The sequence below is a fragment of the Brassica rapa genome, chromosome A10, assembly GCF_000309985.2.
Source record: "Brassica rapa cultivar Chiifu-401-42 chromosome A10, CAAS_Brap_v3.01, whole genome shotgun sequence".
Classification (NCBI taxonomy): domain Eukaryota; kingdom Viridiplantae; phylum Streptophyta; class Magnoliopsida; order Brassicales; family Brassicaceae; genus Brassica; species Brassica rapa.
Genome location: NC_024804.2, coordinates 9,902,227 through 9,917,931, shown reverse-complemented (window position 1 = coordinate 9,917,931; position 15,705 = coordinate 9,902,227). Strand labels below are relative to the sequence as shown.

Below are 15,705 nucleotides of genomic sequence, written 5' to 3'. Positions count from 1 at the left end.
AGTGATTACCAAAAGAAATAACATCAATACTATTAAAAGGGAATGAGTCTTAGAAAATCTACTTATGAAAGTTGTTTGGACCTTTTTATTTATCTCATTATTTTTTGGACTTATCTTAAATTTATACTAACAATATGTTATCATATATTTCTCTAACAATATTATTCAATTCCTTTATTTATTAAAATCTCACTCCTAAATCATAATCAATACTATTACTATATTTACCATTTTGATTTATAATCGTAAAAGCATTGAAACTAATATTTTATATTATCACTTTTATTATATAATATATGATTTAAAGTAAGAGAAGTTACACGACATATATGTGTACATTCTAACTTCCTATTTTCTTTATAATAAAGTAATCATATCATATATAAACTTTTTCACTAAAATCTCATATCATATACTAAACTTTCAACCGTCTATAATTTTTGATAGATATTTTCATATTTAAAAAATGAGTTTTCTGAATATTCATGTTACCTTCACAAAAATATAGAAATTCATTGGTTCTGTTAAAGTTAACCCGACTCCGCGATATCAATATTGATTATTCACGATTTTGAAAATTATTGGTTTAAATATTATACTTTTATACAGTTTTCACTTAAAAACGAATCAATATTATTAAAAGAAAAATAGTCTTAAAAATTTAATATAAAAAAGTTGTTGGAGTCATGTATAACTTTTTTTTTGGGTAATACCATTAATCATTCTAACCATACAATATTTTAAATATTTTTAGCATATCCTAATATTATTCTTTATGATACCTTTACTCAGAAAAATATGTCATCAACCATGTTTTTTGTACAATAACACTAAAAATCTATGTCAAAAGGTTGTTGTACCTGATATGGACGTAATGGGTCCACATATGTTCGGGTATTTAGGATCTTTAAAAAAATCAAAATATCTAAAAATCTGAAAAATATTCAAAACTCCAAACAAATACCCAAAAAATTCAAAATCTTATTCAAAATCTGACACGATGAAATGAAAAATACCCGATTTTTTTTTTAATTTGAAAATTTACCTGAAATCAAAAACTATAATCGTAAACCAAAATTTTTACAAAATATCCATAATACCGGAAACATATTCGAAATATCCAAACATACCTAATAAACACAACATATTTATGATCGGATCTAGGGTAAGACCCAAACTCAAACAAAGACCTGCGGGTCCAAAAAGAACCCAATAGATTATCTTCTGTGGACCTGAACTAAACCTATATTTTCAAGTCGGTTCGGTTGTTTTTTTTGATCCGGATATAATTCTCATGCCTAAATGAAACTTACATGAAAGTGTACATATAAAATCTCAAATAAACTAATTTATATATTATATAACTGTTAAAAAATATATTTTTCGATATAATAAGACTTTATATTATAATATAATCTAAAAACCCGCGCGTCAAAATCTAGTAGATTACATTACAACCAATTTGATCAACTTGATTGGGTGAGGGATAGTTCTTATATTCATTTAGTTTATTTCATTAAGGTTAGTTTAGGTATTTCAAGTTTATGGGTCCATATATAGATTAAAAATGGTTGCCTGAGAATTTTCTATAGTCCCATTTCAGATTAAGGTCTCTGGGTTTATGGCTGATTGCTCCACGATCTAATCTCCATCCGCAGCACCAATCGTTGGGAGTTTAGGGTTTTGTATCTGCACCAACTTTCAGGTCTCTCTCTCTTCTTAATTTCTCTTGGATTTATGTTTAGTGTTTGTGAACATTTTGATATCTTCGAATCTGTGTTTCTGTATTTGGCTTTGATTAAGAATCCCTGTATGTAGTTTGAGTGATCTGATAGAGTTTATTTTTTTGATTCTAGTTAGTTAGTTATATGAGTTGGTTGGGTTTTGTTACAGACTGTATGTATATGGTGTGAACCAAGGAAAAAGGAAAAACACAAAAAAAAAAAAAGTGAGAATCTCTGCAATGTTGTCCATCTCGAGGTTTCTGTCGAGGAAGACATGTCTTGTCTCCCGCAGTTTCAGACTCATTCTCTCCGCCGACATCCCTCTTCAACGCCCCACTTCCAACACCACCCCTTTCCCTTTCCCTTTCTTCTCCTCCCGCCGTAGTATTTACGACTCCAGCGGCGGTGATTACGACTACATCAGGAGTGACGTCAACTGCCCTCGTTGCTCCGCCCACATGCTCGTCGTCTTCTCCAATCGTCCTTTGTCCCTCACTGCCAGAGAGCCTGGCATCTACCAAGCCGTTAACTTCTGTCCCCAATGCAAGTCCGCTTTTTACTTCAGGCCCTTCAAGCTCTCTCCTCTTCAAGGCAGCTTTATCGAGCTTGGCAAGGTCAAGAAAGGTGCTGATGCTGATGATGACGACGACGACGACGGTGACGACAGATCTTGGAAGATTCAAGGTCTCAAAAACGAAGATGATTCAGATAGCAGCAACGGCGCTGTGAAGCTTCCGACACCTAAGGAGATATGTCAGGGGCTTGACCAGTTTGTCATTGGTCAGGATAAGGCAAAGAAGGTCCGCTCCGGTTCTGTTCTAGCTAGTTTGTTCCCTATTCCCATTCACACTCCTTTCCCTTCCATTCCATTGTGCAGGTGCTCTCTGTCGCTGTTTACAATCATTACAAAAGAATATATCATTCTTCCAAGATAAAAGGGTTTGTCTTCCATTCCATTATCATTCTTATTTTCCTTTACTACATAACCTCTCATTAATTCCTTTTTTTTTATTCTGATGCCCAGGTCTGGTTCAGAATCAGTTAACCTTGTTATGGAGGATGATGATGATGATAGCATTGATCTCGTGGAGTTGGATAAGAGCAATGTGTTGTTGCTTGGCCCTACTGGTTCAGGGAAGACCTTACTGGCAAAAACTTTAGCGCGTCTTGTCAATGTTCCTTTCGCCATTGCTGATGCCACTTCATTAACCCAGGCAAGTTGCTTCCACTTATCCCTTTGAGATTTTGGTTATTGACTTTGATAAATAGTTGCTCGTATGTATTATATGTCGGAGAAGCATCAGACCCAATAGGATATCTTACCATTTTGAAAATCTTTTTGGAACATGAAGTGACGTTTTCTGGATGGTTTTAAGAGGACCTACACATTACACAGGCCTTCATCTTAGCACAACTAAAACTACTCTTCTTGTCCAGGCAGGTTATGTCGGTGAAGATGTGGAATCAATACTCTACAAGCTATATGTGGTATGGCATGCTATCACCTCATATTACGTTTCAATTGTAGTGTATACCATCTTTTGAGATGTCATCTAAACTGCTTACTGGATAAAGCTACAATGTTCCTACTGATACGATAGTTCATAACAGTTCAGAAACTTTGCATCTTCTCAAATACTTTAGTCTTGGTCCACCATTTGTGAATTGCGCATGCTTGCACAGCATTCATGTTTTATGTTTTGATACTGCAGGAAGCTGGGTGCAATGTAGAAGAAGCTCAAAGGGGTATTGTGTACATTGATGAAGTTGATAAGATGAGCATGAAGGTATAAGTTTTCTTCACTCCTTACCTTGATCCTAAAATGATTAATAATGACTCTTACCTATTTTTCTCATTCAGTCTCATAGCTCAAATGGTGGTAGAGATGTTTCTGGAGAAGGTGTGCAGCAGTCATTGCTGAAATTGCTGGAAGGAACTGTGAGCATTTCCTACTTTAATTTCTTTCTATTGTTCTCAACTTCGATTGCTGATATAAACAATTTAGGGATTCCTTGTTACATGTGTATAGTATCATTTTGTATTATTCGGAAACTAAACACATGGGGGCTAAAATTTAGTAAAGAGCTCTACATATATGCTCAGACATTATTATTGATTGAAAAAACTGGTTGCTTGTTACTATATGCCTTTAGTAAACCGTATGGATAATCCAAAAAAAATGAAAATTCCAGCTTCTATTAAATAAACAAATTTGCAGGTGGTCAGTGTGCCGATTCCAGAGAAAGGATTACGGAGAGATCCTCGAGGAGATAGCATCCAGGTTTGTTTTCAAGCATTTTAAATAACACTTTTTGTGAAACTGCCAGTCAAAAATAATCCAGTTTCATCAAATATGCAGATGGATACAAAAGACATCCTTTTTATTTGTGGTGGAGCATTTATCGATCTGGAGAAAACTGTTTCTGAACGGTAAGTCTCGACGAAATAGGTTAATTGTATCCTTTTCTCTAAGGCTTGATTCACATATTTTTATTGTATCAGTCAACACGATGCCTCTATTGGTTTTGGTGCTTCGGTTCGTACAAACATGAACACTTCTGGGTTCAGTAGTTCCGCAGTAACATCCTCATTGTTGGAATCTGTAAGGAATATCTTCTCTTAAATTCTTTGCTACTCTTTCCGCTATATTTTAACGTGTTCATTGTCTTATATATAATTATTGTAGTTACAAAGTGAGGATCTTGTTGCGTATGGTCTCATTCCTGAGTTCGTTGGAAGACTACCCATCTTAGTGAGCTTATCTGCACTAAATGAAGACCAGCTTGTACAGGTAGCTTGTTTCTACTAATTTTGCGAATCCTTGGAATGGCCTTTTAGACAAATCCTTTGTCGTTTAGTTTTCCCTTGTTTACAATCAAGTCAAGACATTATGTGTCCTCTGCTAAATATTGTTTATCTTTGTTCCACTCCAGTAAGCAACTGATGGCTGTACGAGATTGCATCTTGAGTTTCCGTCAAACCTCTTTTATTTGAGGCAGCTTTCTCTTTTACCGGTTATAACTCCTTCTGCTTCCTTATGTAGGTTCTAACAGAGCCTAGGAGTGCATTGGGCAAACAGTACAAGAAGTTGTTTCGCATGAACAATGTAACTCATATTTACCACTAACAGTTACTTGCATATGCATATGCCTCTTTCCTCATGCTTTAACCCTCTTTGTTAGGTCCAACTACATTTTACTGAAGGTGCAACGAGGCTTATCGCGAGGAAGGCTATGTCAAAGAACACAGGTGCACGTGGCTTACGGTCTATACTTGAAAGTATCCTCACAGAAGCAATGTTCGAGGTATGGTTGAGGAATGCACCCTTATACCTTGAATCTTCAACATAAATCATTGCATGTTGGTCCCTCCGAACAACTTTGTTGGTGTCTTTAACTGCTAAATTTTGAATCCTAAACAGGTACCAGATAGCAAGTCAGAAGGATCACAGAGTATAAAGGCGGTCTTGGTGGATGAAGAGGCTGTTGGTTCAGTAGGATCACCAGGATGTGGTGCAAAAATCCTTAAAGGAGATGATGTTACGCAACAACATTTTGAACAAACAGAGTCAAATGTAAGCGTCGTGCAACACGTGCTAACAAGAGTATTTTGCGAAAGCTGACAAAAATGTTTGATGGCACAGGAGAAGCGGAAGGAGGATGAAACAAAAAGAGCTCAGAGCTTGTAGCTGAACTAATCCTATGAGAGGATGTAAGTTGTGTTAGATAATATAATAGGGAATGAATGTTTCAGTGTTCAGATATATTAACAAAGAAATAAAGATTAAAGCTACAGTTTTATGTGTACAACACTGTGAAATGTGAAATGTGAAATGTGCAATGTGCCTGTTGGAAGATTCTTCATACGAGTCTTTTTTTTTTTTTTTTTTGTCAAATTCATACGAGTCTCTTCTTAAAAATTCATCATACTAAATAGTGAGAAAATTACATTTAGGCAGACTTTTAAAGTTTTCAATTACATTCAAACATTTTACCCATGCAACTCTTTTGTCACTTGCAAAATTATTCTACTATCCTCTAATTTTTTTAACTAATCTCACCATTTTTATTCTTATCTCTCATTTTTTTACCTCATGTTACCATCATATCTATTTTCTGTGAAATATTCTATAGCTAGTACTAAATCATTATTTAAATTACACAATAAAATATACATGTTTTAGTATATATACATTAATTAACTTTAAATTCGATTTTTATATTAGTTTAATTATATTATTTGGTGTGTATAAAATATGTTTAATAGAATTTAAATGTGGTTTTAGATACAATTTTACTAAATCCCATCAAAATATCTTAAATGTTAAGAAAATATAAAAACAATTCCGTTGTAAATATAAAATAATTAACATAATGGTTGGTTTGTACTTATGTAAAATGTCTATACATATAAATTATTAATTCGTAACTTTAGTGGAACCATATATTTACATAAGATTTTCTAAAAAAAATACTATCTAATTATTTTATTAATTTGTGTCATATTTTGAACCGGTCCAACTTAGAATCGGAGAAATTATTAATTTATGGTGATTATTAATTTATAAGATATTAGTTTATAGAGTTTCTATTGTACCTGTTTTTTTTTGCCTAAAAACAATTTCCCTAAAATTTAGATGTTGGATTAGCTGTAGAGTGTATATTCTACATGTTATACGAATCAAGTATTTTTTTTATGCCCAGTAGATTATCATATCGTCAGTGGATTTACATTTTTAATCTGTCATATATGGTAGATTGGGTTAACTGACACTTGTTGACCAGTTTTGAAATTGTTATTTCGATAATAATTTCACCACAAATTTGTTTATTAGTGTATATATATGTTAATATCACATTTTTTTTATTTTCCCATATTTTTGGCTTTTCAATTAATTGATTTGAATTTCTTAGACAATGAAAAAGTAGAAAATGTCAAAGTAGCAAAAGTTAGTTTTATGGCAACTGCACGATAAATTAGATTAAATGTCTTTTATTAACATAATTCTCTACAAGAAATAGGCGTCGTGGTGGCATTGAATCCAATTTACCAAGTGATTGAGGTATCAAATGAAAATAACAAAAACTCTCACGCATCCAATTTACCAAGTAATTGAGGTATCAAATGAAAAAACCAAAATCTCTCAAGTAATCCGGAGGTGTTTTGTATTGTCAATCAATTTGTTCAATCTACTTTAAAAGATTAGACTATAAAATCAATTAATGAGAGTATCTGCCCATTTTTATATGGTTAAATTTGCGAGATAGCCAAAATCTAGAGCATAATTAGATAAATGACTATGATTTTGACGTTATTGAGTGAATAACATTTTGTCTTCTCCCAAGCCGGTTATACCTCTACTGAAAACAAGTTATCGGTCAAAACAAAAAGAGAGATGACATCGATGATTTAAGAGATGGACCACATTCACTGTGTACTGTTACCTAACGAGTCAAGCAAATATATCCACGTCGCATGCTTTCTTACCATGTATATGTTAACTGTGTTATATAAATATTTTATTCCATTTATAAAAGTACTATGTTTGTTTCATATGAAACATAATTAGAAACCTTAAACTCAACTCCACACCTAAATACTAAACTTTAAACTCGAATCTCTAAACCAAAACCCAAATATTAAATCTAATTTCTAATTATAATATTTTTTAAAAATAAAATAAAATAAAAATATATAAAATTTGACCTATTATTTTATACTATCTAAAATGGAATGGAGACTATTCTTCTGAACTAATGCATTTGTGTTCAATCTTCACCCACCTCTAACCAAAATAGTATATAACACCAACCCCATCCGAACCCTTCAATAATAAACCATATAACAACCCCATCATAAACTCCTAAATACTTAAACTTAAACCATAATTATTATACCTTTAACTCAAATATAAACCCTAAAGCCAAATATAAGCCCTCAACCTAAATAGATTGAAATTAAATAAATAGCATAATACATATTGGTGAAAATATGAAATGTCTATGATATCATCGAAGAAGTTAATGCTAACTCCATCTTTACCTCCTCCACTTACAAAATACTATACCCTAAACTTTAATCCCTAAACCTTAAACCCAAATATAAACCCTAAACCCAAATATAAACCCTACACGGAAATATAAATCCTAATTCAATGTCAACCTCAATTTTCATAAACTAAATTCTAGCCCTAATCACTAAACCCTACATGGAATATAAACCTTTATCCAATCTGAACCTCAATCTTTCATAAGTTAGAAAAAGAGCTCCAGTATAAAGATCTTCATTAGTACGTAAACCGATTGTATACCACCACTGATAAACACCAGAATAAGCTATATTCACCGGGCCAAGAAAACCCAAATTTCGAAATGCAAGTAACATGCATTTTCATTCTACATGAGCATATAGAATAGAAAATGTAACAAATGATATAGCACAATACATATATATTGTCAAAAATTTTGAAGTGTCTATGATTACAGGGAATGATGTAATGCTTACACCAAATTCAGATTGATTGTAGCAAAAAAAAATAAAGATTAATGTCATTAAAAGAGGTGGAAGAGACAAGATAATATGAATATCATTCCCATTCAACATCACACTGTATTTTGTTTTATTTGATGTCATAATAAATTATGTTCCATTTACGTTCAATATATTATTCTCCCTTTACAAAATCATATACAGACTAATATAAAACACATGTATACATCGATACAAAACTCATATCAATAGAACATGAAACAACAAACAACAAGATTGAACCATTTCTTTCAAGCATCGAATGGAATATAACTTACTAAATAGTACATTATATATTAATAAACATGACAAGTAAGAGAAGAGCTGTTCCATTTCATAAAATAATATATAAATACTATTACCCTTCCAGCTCATCCTTGACAAACCTGAAAAACACAATGAAGAATAAGCACACATTAGTTTACAAGTTGGAAGGAAATGGCAGCATATGAGATAGGCTACTAGTATATGAATTACTCTATGCTTAGGTTAAATGTTTAGTTGTGTCAATCGAAAATAGCCTATGCGAGTAAAGAAGTAACATATGCAATTAGAATTATACCATCGGAAATAATATAGAATATATATATATATATATATATATATATGGAAAGGAACTGAAGGTCAAATGGAATGGAAAACGAATAATATATTAGTTTTGATACGATTCTTCAGAAATAGCAGAGAATGGAATGGCACGTAACCAGTCTCTAAAACTAAGATTTTCCATTTCAAATAGCACATGTTCCATAAGATATTCCATTTCACAAAGAACTAAACTTGTTTTATCATAAAAGGACTTTTCATTCTAAAATGACTATCCCCTTCGCAGTAAACAAATAAGTACGACGATCCAAGAAAAGTTCAATTCTAAATCAATTTGTTTGCCTCAGCTTACTAGATCGAACATGCAACCGAAACGATGGGTTAGATTTATCAACTTAGAATAGACTAGGGCCGAATCTATTCCAAATAAGGGGAAAAACATGGAAATAATATATTCTATGGCACAAAACAGAGAACTTACAATATTGCAACATATCTCAATCTAATCGCCAATATGAAGGAGATGAGGCTATGGTGGTCGTTCATGCCGATCACACTTACGAACTCTTCTGAATCTCCTTCGAATTTCGAATCGGCGCATTCGCTTGACGAACCTATGACAAGTTTGAATGGAAGACGATGGTTCCGCGGTGGATGGAAGAGCAATATACGGTGGAATCTGCTGCTTGATTTCGTGATTCAACAAATATCGGCAGAAACTTTTCACCTTCTTGGAAAGTGACGAAGAAGAAGAAGTTACTTTTGGGAGATGTGTGTGACTTCCTGATGACCACACGTAATTATTTTTTGGTTGAGTAATTAATAATTTTTTTTTTGAACTGCAGATTGCGCCGGTTGCGTTGAAGGCTAGCAGGGTAATATTATATAAAATATACTCTACATCAATGTATAGTAAGACATTTGGCTATAGAGCTAAATATTGTTTTTTTTCTTAGCCATACGGCCTAATTTCCCTTTTTATATGGCAGAGATGGTAATTTTCTTTGTAAATGATATAGTTATGGTTGAATATAATTAACTCCACCCATTCTGTATATTTAATTGATGTGTAAATTTTTTTCTAATTAAATAATTTTTTCAAATTTTAATTCAAAATAATTATATGAAACTTTTAGTATAACTATTTGATCTATATTGTTATAGATGATACATAATGCTCCAAAATTGAATAAAATGCAAAGTTGAAATTTAATGCGATCTTGCTGAAATTATTAGATTTCATTGATTGATATACTATTAGTTTAGATTAAATATTAATATAAATAAATGGTCACATATTGTAGAATTAAATATTAAAAAGGCTCAATATATTATGGTTCTTGAAAGTGAGGTCAAAATTTTATTTTCTACAATTAATGATTGCAAATTTTTCTTTGAAAACTAACTTGATTAAATATTGTATGTGCATTGTTTTTAGCTTTTGGTTTTAGTTTTTAACTGTCAATACTAAAACCCACATAAGTAATGGGTCTAATCTTATTTGGTTCACCTTATTTCTCGACTTCAAATGCTTTTTCTACCACAAATTTGATTGGTTCATATATGTGTTTATTTTAGCCAAATATTTAATAAAATATTATAGAATTTTTACCAAAAACTATAAATATGTTCCACAGTAATGTCTGTAAAATCATCTTTCTCCAACAAATATTTTAGATAAAAGATGATGAATTACCTCATATTTATGCTCGTTATTGCTATGTGTTTTAGTTTGAATGAAGGTATAGTGTGTAATATTGATAATTACCATCTCCCACAATGTCGAAAAGAAAAATGCATCATGAATACTTTAGAATTTCAAAATAAACTTAATCCAGCTAGTATTCTCAAAGTTAATTGCTCATCCAACAAAAAAGAAGTTGAGAATCTCCACGAGATAAAATTCAATGATAAATATCAAATTTTTCTTAAAGAAAGAGGAATGGGAAACAGAATTGTATGGCGTTGTCTTTTACGACATGGAGATAAAGTGGAAAATTCTCAAATACTATGGCGCGCTTACAGAGGAGCCATGAGGCATCGATGTGGTGAGAAACGTTCATGGATTGCTAGACCTGATGGAATTTACTTAGAAAAAAATAATAAAACAAAGGGGTTCCAACATCCATGGGTGGTTAGTAAGCAATGATTTTGTCGTTCTTAAAAGCTATTTATATATGATGCTAAGATTTTTTTTTATCACATTGAGATAAATCATTATTTTATTTTGAGATAATAATATATAAACTTGTATGAAAAACATCAGTTAATAATTTATTCGGTCTAGAATTATAATGACCAGTAACCTTCGGGTGTTAAAAATGTTTATTTTACAAAAGATCCATGTAAAACATTTGTTTGTTTGTTTACCATATGCAAAAGTGAAAAAATAATTTCATATGGTTATCACTATATTTATACGGGATGCATATAAAAAGAAATATTTATAAAGAAATGTAGCAAGCAAAATTAGCAATGGGATCAAAATCTGTTATATCAACATCAACGACTAAAATTTCACAAAATATGTCCTCAAGATGACCAAACCAAAAAATTAAAAAGAATCAAGGGGGCTTTTGCAAATATGACTCAAAACTTGAAGTCAAACACAAAACTAACCCATGTTTTTTTGAAACTTTGACTTGCCTCTTTCATCCTCAAAGTTAAGATTATTTACGAAAATGCCATCACTTTTTTTTTCTTTTCGAAATGCATTTTACTCTATCATCCTCATCTTCCTCAAGTATTCACAATATTGCAATTGCCATCAATACACCAACCACCATGAACAACCAATTTGAAACTCTTAATGCATCTAAAAATCGATTTACACTCTTTCTTTCTTAATTCTTATGAACTAAAAACAACATCCCTTTCACTTTTTCTCCATATTCATCCAAAAAACTCCAAGATTTTGATTCTAAAATTTGTATGGTTCATAAAGCCATTGAAGCTTACGATTCTTGGTGGGTCACTTTTGTTTGAGATTATGGGTGTTTGGAAAAGACTTATGTATGCTAAACAAGTTATCTCACTGGTTGAAACTATGAAATTGAGTTTTTTTCCAGATCTGTTCGTCCAGACGACTTACATGTAAGTCTTCTGGCTGTAGACGATTGACATGGAATTCGTCTGGTCAATGCAGATGTTAGTTTTGTAATTGAGTTTTAAACTTTTTTTCTAGACGACTTATAGGTTAGTAGTCGTCCACCTTTGTTTGATAAAAAAAAATCGAGACAACTTACATGTAAGTCGTCTAGGGAAAACGGGTTAGTTTTGCATTTGACCGGAATGTGTAAGAAAATATGACTTTTCCTGGACGATTTACAAGTTAGTCGTCTAGTAGAAAATTAAAAAAATATTATTTTTTTCAAGACGACTTAGGTTAGTTTTGTAATTGAAATATTAAACAAAAAAAGATTTTTTTTTCTAGACGACTTACACGGAAGTCGTCCGTCCGACGACTTACATGTAAGTTGTCCATGATTTTATTCCGAGATTCTGGTCAAACCTTGCTTATCTTGGACAACTTACAATATAGTCGTCTAGGAAAAAAAATCGAGACGACTAAAGTGTAAGTCGTCTAGAAAAATTTTTTTGTTTAATATTTCAATTGCAAACCTAACCTGAGATGACTTACAAGTTAGTCGTCTAGAAAAAAAACAAAATATTTTTTTTTTAATATTCTACTGGACGACTAACTTGTAAGTCGTCCATGAAAAGTCAAATTTCTGACACATTCCGGTCAAATGCAAAACTAACCCGTTTTTCCTAGACGACTTACATGAAAAAAAATCAATTATCAAACAAAGGTGGACGACTAACGTGTAAGTCGTCTAGAAAAAAATCAATTGCAAAATTAACCTAAATGGACGACTTCCTAGAAGTCGTCCATACGACCTCTGTGGAAATCGTCTGCGTCAATGTTTAATAAACTTTCATTTTCTCTAAATCTATAAAGACTTTTTAATATTTTTTTGTTAATTCATGTATATTAGTTAATATTAGGGCTACTGAATGAAATTTATAACTTAATTGGTGATATTTACGAAGTTACCAACATTCACGTTAATTACAGTTTCTAACTGATCCGGGAAACTTCCGTGGAAGTCTTCTACGCTAGTTTTTGAACAACTTGTATTTTTAAGAGTGATAAGTAGCTTCAAGATATGTAAAACTCATATTTTCAAAATATGTTTTCTCCCTTACTTTTACTAAATTTGACTAAGTTTTTCAACACAAACTTGTAAAAAATGTGATATGCTTTGACTAGTTACTATTGTTTGTTTCCATCTTTTAAGTAATATTGTTATAGACATCAATGATGATTATTGTTATGAGTTGGAAGAAAGGTTAAAATGCTTCTTAAAATGTTGTATCAATATGAGGCTACCAACATTCTTGTTTATAAAGATGAGAAGAAGGCCATTGGAGTTTATTATTGCATATGAGAGATCCAAATATAAGAAAAAGACTATTGAAATCTATTATTTCATTGATTTGTAAATGTGTAAACACATTGTTAGCATATATATTACATCTTGGGAAACATTATTACTGATTTTACAAGAAATTCACAACTAAAAAAGTAGACATGCAAATCACAAAACAGACCACAAACAAAACTATTATAGATCTTTCATGTACAAAGACAAGCTTGGACTCCACTTGATATAGAAGAAGATTTCGTCAGAAGACTTCCAGGAAGTCCAAACGACTTCCAGGAGGTCCAGACGACTTCAAGGAAGTTATCTGGAAGACTTTTTGGAAGTCGTCTGGAAGACTTCTTGGAAGTCGTCTGGAAGACTTCCTGGAAGTCGTCTAGAGCATTATATTTTAAACGACTAACAGGTATGTCATCCCAGAAGTTTTCCAGATCTGAAAAAACTGCATATCAAATCTAGATCTGAAAAACTTGCATATCATAAAACGTTCAAATGACTTAACAACAGAGAAAATGAGTGGAAGATTAGATAAATCTACATTTATAGAACACACAAAAATATATATCTAAAATTAGTAGATCTACCTTTAAATGAGTGGAAGATGAGAACCATCTGATTAAAAACCTACAAAAAAATGATAGATTAGTGAGAAAGACATGAGACAAAACTGAAAAATTCATATAAAGTTTAGTGTTTTCAAGTCAAAGAGATTAGAGTGGGTTTGGAGAGTTTTAGTTTGGGAAAAAGAGTAAGAATTTTATACAACAGAAAGTTACCAAATGAAGAAAAAACAGACATCAAAACTTACCAAAACGCTCAAAATCTGTTATGAAAGGGAGAGACATGGGAGAAGACCCCGCTAGACGACTTCACTGGAAGTCGTCTAGCGTATTATATTTTACACGACTAACATGTAAGTCGTCCCAGAAGTCTTCCAAATCTGAAAACCTGCATATCCAAAAACGTTTAAATGGCTTTAAAACAGAGAAAATGAGTTGAAGATTAGATAAATCTACCTTTATAGAACACACAAAAATGCATATCTAAAATTGATAGATCTACCTTTAAATAAGTGGAAGATGAGAACCATGTGATGAAAAACCTGTAAAAAAAAGATAAATTAGTGAGAAAGACATAAGACAAAAACAATAAATTGATATAAAGCTTAGTGTTTATAAGTTCAAAGAGATTAAAGCGAGGTTGAAGAATTTTAGAATGATGAACATTACATTTTTGTTGCAGGTATTTGAGAGGATGAGAGATAATGTATAAATTTTTTTTATATAGGGAGACAAAAAATTCAATTAGGTTAAATATTTTTGATTAAGACAACTTCCTCGACGACTTACTTGAAAGTCTCTCAGAAGACTTTAATATTTTTAGCGGGAAACTAAAATATTTTTGGAACGGCTAAAGCTGAAATCTTGCTTTCTTGTTCTGAAAAACCTGCATATCAAATCCAGATCTGGAAAACCTGCATATCAAAAAAATGTTCAAATAACTTAAAAACAGAAAAATGAGTGGAAGATTAGATAAATCTGACTTTATAGAACACACAAAAATACATATCTAAAATTAATAGATCTACCATTAAATGAGTGGAAGATGAGAACCATCTGATTAAAAACCTACAAAAAAAAATTAGTGAGAAAGACATGAGACAAAACTCAAAAGTTCATATAAAGTTTGGTGTTTTCAAGTCAAAGAGATTAGAGTGGGTTTGGAGAGTTTTAGTTTGGGAAAAAAGTAAGAACTTTATACAACAGGAAGTTACCAAATGAAGAAAAATCAGACATCAAAATTTACCAAAACGCTCAGATCTGTTATGAAAGGGAGAGACATGGGAGAAGACTCCGTCAGACGACTTACTGGAAGTTGTCTAGCGTATTATATTTTAGACGACTAACAGGTAAGTCGTCTCAGAAGTCTTCAAGATCTGAAAACCCTGCATATCCAAATCCAGATCTGAAAAACTTGCATATCCAAAAACATTCAAATAGGCTTAAAAACAGAGAAAATGAGTGGAAAATTAGATAAATCTACCTTTATAGAACACACAAAAATACATATCTAAAATTGATGAGTGGAATATGAGAACCTTGTGGTGAAAAACCTGCAAAAACAAGATAAATTAGTGAGAAAAACATGAGACAAAAACAATAAATTGATATAAAGCTTAGTGTTTATAAGTTCAAAGAGATTAGGGAGAGGTTGAAGAGTTTTAGAATTATGAACATTGCATTTTTGTTGCAGCCATTTGAGAGGATGAGAGATAATGTGTACTTTTTTTTATATAGGAAGACAAAAAATTAAATTAGATTAAATATTTTTGATTCAGACAACTTCCGAGACGACTTACTTGTAAGTCTCCCAGAAGACTTACTTGTAAGTCTCCCAGAAGACTTTAATATTTTTTTAGCAGGAAACTAAAATATTTTTAGCAGGAAAATAAAATAGAAGA

The 15,705-nt window shown here is 31.8% G+C and overlaps 1 protein-coding gene and 1 long non-coding RNA gene across 3 annotated transcripts; one reads left to right on the top strand and one right to left on the bottom strand.

Annotated features, from left to right (window-relative positions):
• The first annotated feature begins 1,535 nt into the window (after nt 1-1,535).
• On the top strand, nt 1,536-5,588 carry LOC103844840 (CLP protease regulatory subunit CLPX2, mitochondrial). 2 transcript variants are annotated; one of them, XM_009121666.3, is made up of 15 exons: nt 1,536-1,705; nt 1,894-2,524; nt 2,602-2,663; nt 2,749-2,938; nt 3,162-3,212; nt 3,437-3,511; nt 3,586-3,663; nt 3,944-4,006; nt 4,085-4,155; nt 4,228-4,327; nt 4,412-4,516; nt 4,769-4,831; nt 4,908-5,030; nt 5,147-5,299; nt 5,369-5,588. In XM_009121666.3, exons 2-15 carry the CDS (start codon nt 1,964-1,966, stop codon nt 5,411-5,413), a joined length of 1,740 nt encoding a protein of 579 aa, XP_009119914.1. In that variant the 5' UTR covers nt 1,536-1,705; nt 1,894-1,963; the 3' UTR covers nt 5,414-5,588. The 2 variants fall into 2 exon arrangements, with proteins under 2 accessions (XP_009119914.1, XP_009119913.1); XM_009121665.3 differs by having other exon boundaries at nt 5,147-5,588.
• An 882-nt stretch (nt 5,589-6,470) lies between these two features.
• Nucleotides 6,471-15,538, bottom strand: LOC117128947. The gene is made up of 2 exons (XR_004452403.1): nt 15,358-15,538; nt 6,471-14,872 (listed from the first exon to the last, which is right to left on the bottom strand). It is a non-coding gene; the product is annotated as an uncharacterized LOC117128947 (long non-coding RNA).
• Between the last annotated feature and the right edge of the window lie 167 nt (nt 15,539-15,705).